This window comes from Saccopteryx leptura, chromosome 1 (genome assembly GCF_036850995.1).
Source record: "Saccopteryx leptura isolate mSacLep1 chromosome 1, mSacLep1_pri_phased_curated, whole genome shotgun sequence".
Taxonomy (NCBI): domain Eukaryota; kingdom Metazoa; phylum Chordata; class Mammalia; order Chiroptera; family Emballonuridae; genus Saccopteryx; species Saccopteryx leptura.
The window spans coordinates 264,054,850-264,058,534 of record NC_089503.1 but is presented as its reverse complement, the minus strand read 5'-3'; the positions used below and the strand labels follow the sequence as shown (position 1 = coordinate 264,058,534).

The window sequence follows — 3,685 nt, the reverse complement described above, 5'->3', positions numbered from 1 at the left end:
CTGGTGGTGGTGGTAGCAGCGGCAGCAGCAGCGGCAGAGGCGGCGGCGGCGGCGGCAGTGGCGGCGGCGGCGGCAGCGGCAGCGGTGGCGGATCGGGGGGCGGGGGGGCCGCCGGCGCGCGTCTGTTTGTAAGATCAATACTGAGGCCGCGTCCGACCCCTCCGGCTGAGACCACCCCCCCCCAACCACAGCCCCCAGCCCACCCGTCGCACACGCCCCCCCCCCCAGCCTCACACGGCACCAGCCAAACACCGAAGAAGATTATCCCCCTTTGCCCTCTCTCCCACCCACCCCCCAAAAAGAGATTTCCTCCTCTGGCCCACCCCTTCCCCTACTCCCTTCCCCTATTCCCTCCCTCCACCCCCCGAACTTTCCCTCTCGCATGCTGTTCTCTTGCACCACGGATCGCCTCTCGGATGCCGCTCGCCTGGAAGCTGCGTTAGGAGCGAGCGGCGGCGGTGGCGGCTGTGGCGGCGGCGGCAGCTCGGGAGTGCTATGACCGGCAAACTCGCCGAGAAGCTGCCGGTGACCATGAGCAGTTTGCTGAACCAACTGCCTGACAATCTGTACCCCGAGGAGATCCCCAGCGCGCTCAACCTCTTCTCCGGCAGCAGTGATTCTGTGGCCCATTACAATCAGATGGCTACAGGTAAGGACTGCGGGGAGGCGGCGAGGCAGCGAGGAAGGAGAGGGAGAGGAAGAGGAGGAGAGAACGAGCTAGTGACGGATGGATGGATGGATGGATGGATGGACGGTGGATGGATGGGTGGATGGATGGATGGAGAGATGGGGGCGCACTGGGAATTTTCCCGGGGGCGAGTTGCTTTTCCCACCCACTCCCCCCGCCCTCCCCGAACGGGAAGGCTCGGTTGGCGACGCCACGGTAGAGGCTTCTGTTCTCCCGGGTGGGGGCAGCCGCCGACCGGAGGGAGGTAGGTGCAATCGGCTCTGGGGTTCTCCACTCAGGGGGCGCGATCGCCGGGCTGCGCGCAAGGCGTGGTGCCGTCGCCCCCTTTCCCGGGAGGAGCCGAGCGTCCCTTTCACCCGCGCTCTCCCTCCTTACTCCCTCAGCCCCCCACCCGGGATGGAGCCTTGTGCGGCGTGGAGTCCCCGCGGTGGGAGAGGTACTGCGACGCTGCCTTTCCGGGGCGTTCAGCAACCCCGTGGAGGTGTGGGGACGGTGGGAAGAGGGAGGGGGTCCACCTGCGCGAGGGCTGCCCCGGGGTGGGGGCGATCCCCGGGTCTAGGAGCTTGGGAAGATTGGCCACTCCTGCCGTGGAGACGCGGGCCGGTTTTCCACCGCCCTCCACCCTCGCTAGCTGGGGCTGGGCTTTCTCCCTCAGCAAAAGCCGAAAGCTTCTTCAGGCCCGGAGGAGTCTGGGCCGGGGGCAGTGGGGCGGGGGGAGAGGGGGCAGCGGGCGAGCTCCCTTTGAAGGCAGCACCCCTCTACGCTCCAAAGACAAAGCGTCGGAGCTCTCGGGGTCATTGACCCAGGCACAGTGCGCAAGGAGGGCTTCGTCCGGGCAGGAAAGGCTCAGCGTCCCAGCGCGGACAGGGCTAGGGGAACAGGCCGAGTGGTGTGCGCTAGAGAGCGAGAGCCCTGCGCGCTCAGGGTCTGAAACTACCTGTAGCTGCAGCTACCTGCCCGCCCTACCTCGGAAACAACAATGCTTTTCGAGTGCGCGCGCGCGCGCGCGTTTGTGTGTGTGTGTGTGGTACGTGAATGTGTGCGCGGCGTGTGCGGTGTGTGTGCAGCAGCCACTCCACACCCCGATCCGTAGTATTTTTGCTGTATCCAGGTTGCGCCCGGGAGCGCGGCACCGCCGGCTTTGCGCCGGGCGCCGCTTTCCTCTTACCCCATGAGCTGCACACTCCGCCTGGCCGCACCCTCCACACCTGGGCCAAGACCTGGGCACCCCGGCCCTGGAACCGGCTTGGCTTCACTCACTCCTCTCCTCTCTCCCCCGCTCTCCGCAGAGAATGTGATGGACATAGGTCTGACCAACGAGAAGCCCAACCCGGAACTCTCTTATTCGAGCTCCTTCCAGCCAGCCCCCGGCAACAAGACCGTGACCTACTTGGGAAAGTTCGCCTTCGACTCCCCTTCCAACTGGTGCCAAGACAATATCATTAGCCTCATGAGCGCCGGCATTTTGGGGGTGCCCCCGGCCTCAGGGGCACTCAGCACTCAGACCTCCACAGCCAGCATGGTGCAGCCACCACAGGGCGATGTAGAAGCCATGTATCCGGCTCTGCCCCCCTATTCTAACTGCAGTGATCTCTACTCGGAGCCTGTGTCTTTCCACGACCCCCAGGGCAACCCGGGGCTCGCCTATTCCCCCCAGGATTATCAATCAGCCAAGCCGGCCTTGGACAGCAATCTCTTCCCTATGATTCCTGACTACAACCTATATCACCACCCCAACGACATGAGTTCTATTCCGGAGCACAAGCCCTTCCAGGGCATGGACCCCATTCGAGTCAACCCGCCCCCTATTACTCCTCTGGAGACCATCAAGGCATTCAAAGACAAGCAAATCCACCCAGGCTTTGGCAGCCTGCCTCAGCCGCCACTTACGCTCAAACCCATTCGGCCCCGCAAGTACCCCAACCGACCTAGCAAGACCCCGCTCCACGAGCGGCCCCACGCGTGCCCGGCGGAGGGCTGCGACCGCCGTTTCAGCCGCTCTGACGAGCTGACCCGGCACCTGCGCATCCACACCGGCCACAAGCCCTTCCAGTGCCGGATCTGCATGCGGAGCTTCAGCCGCAGCGACCACCTTACCACTCACATCCGCACGCATACGGGCGAGAAGCCCTTTGCCTGCGAGTTCTGCGGGCGCAAGTTTGCACGCAGCGATGAGCGCAAGCGCCACGCCAAGATCCACCTCAAGCAAAAGGAGAAGAAGGCGGAGAAGGGGAGTGCGCCTTCTGCGTCCTCAGCGCCCCCTGTGACCCTGGCCCCTGTGGTCACCACCTGTGCCTGAGGCTCGGGCCCCCAGATTCGCACTTTCCCCCTTCAGTGTCTCCCTGCTGCTAGCCTGAAAGCAGCGGAAAAGCTAGCCACGGAGGCGCAGTGGCCGCATCCTGGCCTCTCCATGGACGTAAGGTCCCTTGTTCCCCTTCGATGTCCCCCGCTTCACTCTTTCACACCGGCCAACCGTCGGGGGCCAGGGCAGAAGGCGCCTTCCCCTCGCTGACCCTCTGCCAGTCTTTAGCCAAGGCGTGGGGTGGGGGGCGGGGGGCGGAAAGGTGGCGTCTAGCTGGCTTTGTTCAGTTCGGATCGTCTTGATCCAGGGGCCGCTGGGCCGCGCCAAGGACCTGCGGGGGACTAAAGGCGGGGGTCCCACTCAAGCCTCGTTTGACTCAAGCACCTCGCGGGTACCCCCGCGTCTCCCTTGGTTTCCCCTCGAAGACCCCACAGAGGGGAGAGGGTAAGGAACGCACCAAAGCGCAGAGCTCGCCGCCCGCCTCACGCAGGCGCGCCTACGTGCGGTGATGCGCGCGAGTGTGCGTGCTCGCGTGTGTGCGCGCGTGTGTGTTTGTGGACGCGCGCGCGTGTGTGTCAGACTCTTGAGCTGAACTGAGCTGTGTCCACCCCAAACTCTTCCCCACTTCGGGTTCCCAGCCCGCTGTGGGACAGTCCCAGGTTAGGGGCCTGCACGTGGCCAGAGGAGACCGGTCT

At 65.0% G+C, this 3,685-nt stretch overlaps 1 protein-coding gene across 3 annotated transcripts; it reads left to right on the top strand.

The window, feature by feature from the left end:
- The first annotated feature begins 417 nt into the window (after positions 1 to 417).
- On the top strand, positions 418 to 3,217 carry EGR3 (early growth response 3). Of its 3 annotated transcripts, XM_066361097.1 has the most exons (3): positions 535 to 649; positions 1,072 to 1,124; positions 1,978 to 3,217. In XM_066361097.1, the coding sequence occupies exons 2-3, from the start codon at positions 1,085 to 1,087 to the stop codon at positions 2,985 to 2,987; spliced, it is 1,050 nt and encodes a 349-aa protein (XP_066217194.1). In that variant the 5' UTR covers positions 535 to 649; positions 1,072 to 1,084; the 3' UTR covers positions 2,988 to 3,217. The 3 variants fall into 3 exon arrangements, with proteins under 3 accessions (XP_066217193.1, XP_066217194.1, XP_066217195.1); XM_066361096.1 differs by lacking the exon at positions 1,072 to 1,124 and having other exon boundaries at positions 418 to 649; XM_066361098.1 differs by lacking the exons at positions 535 to 649; positions 1,072 to 1,124 and adding an exon at positions 1,137 to 1,169.
- The last annotated feature ends 468 nt before the right edge of the window (positions 3,218 to 3,685 follow it).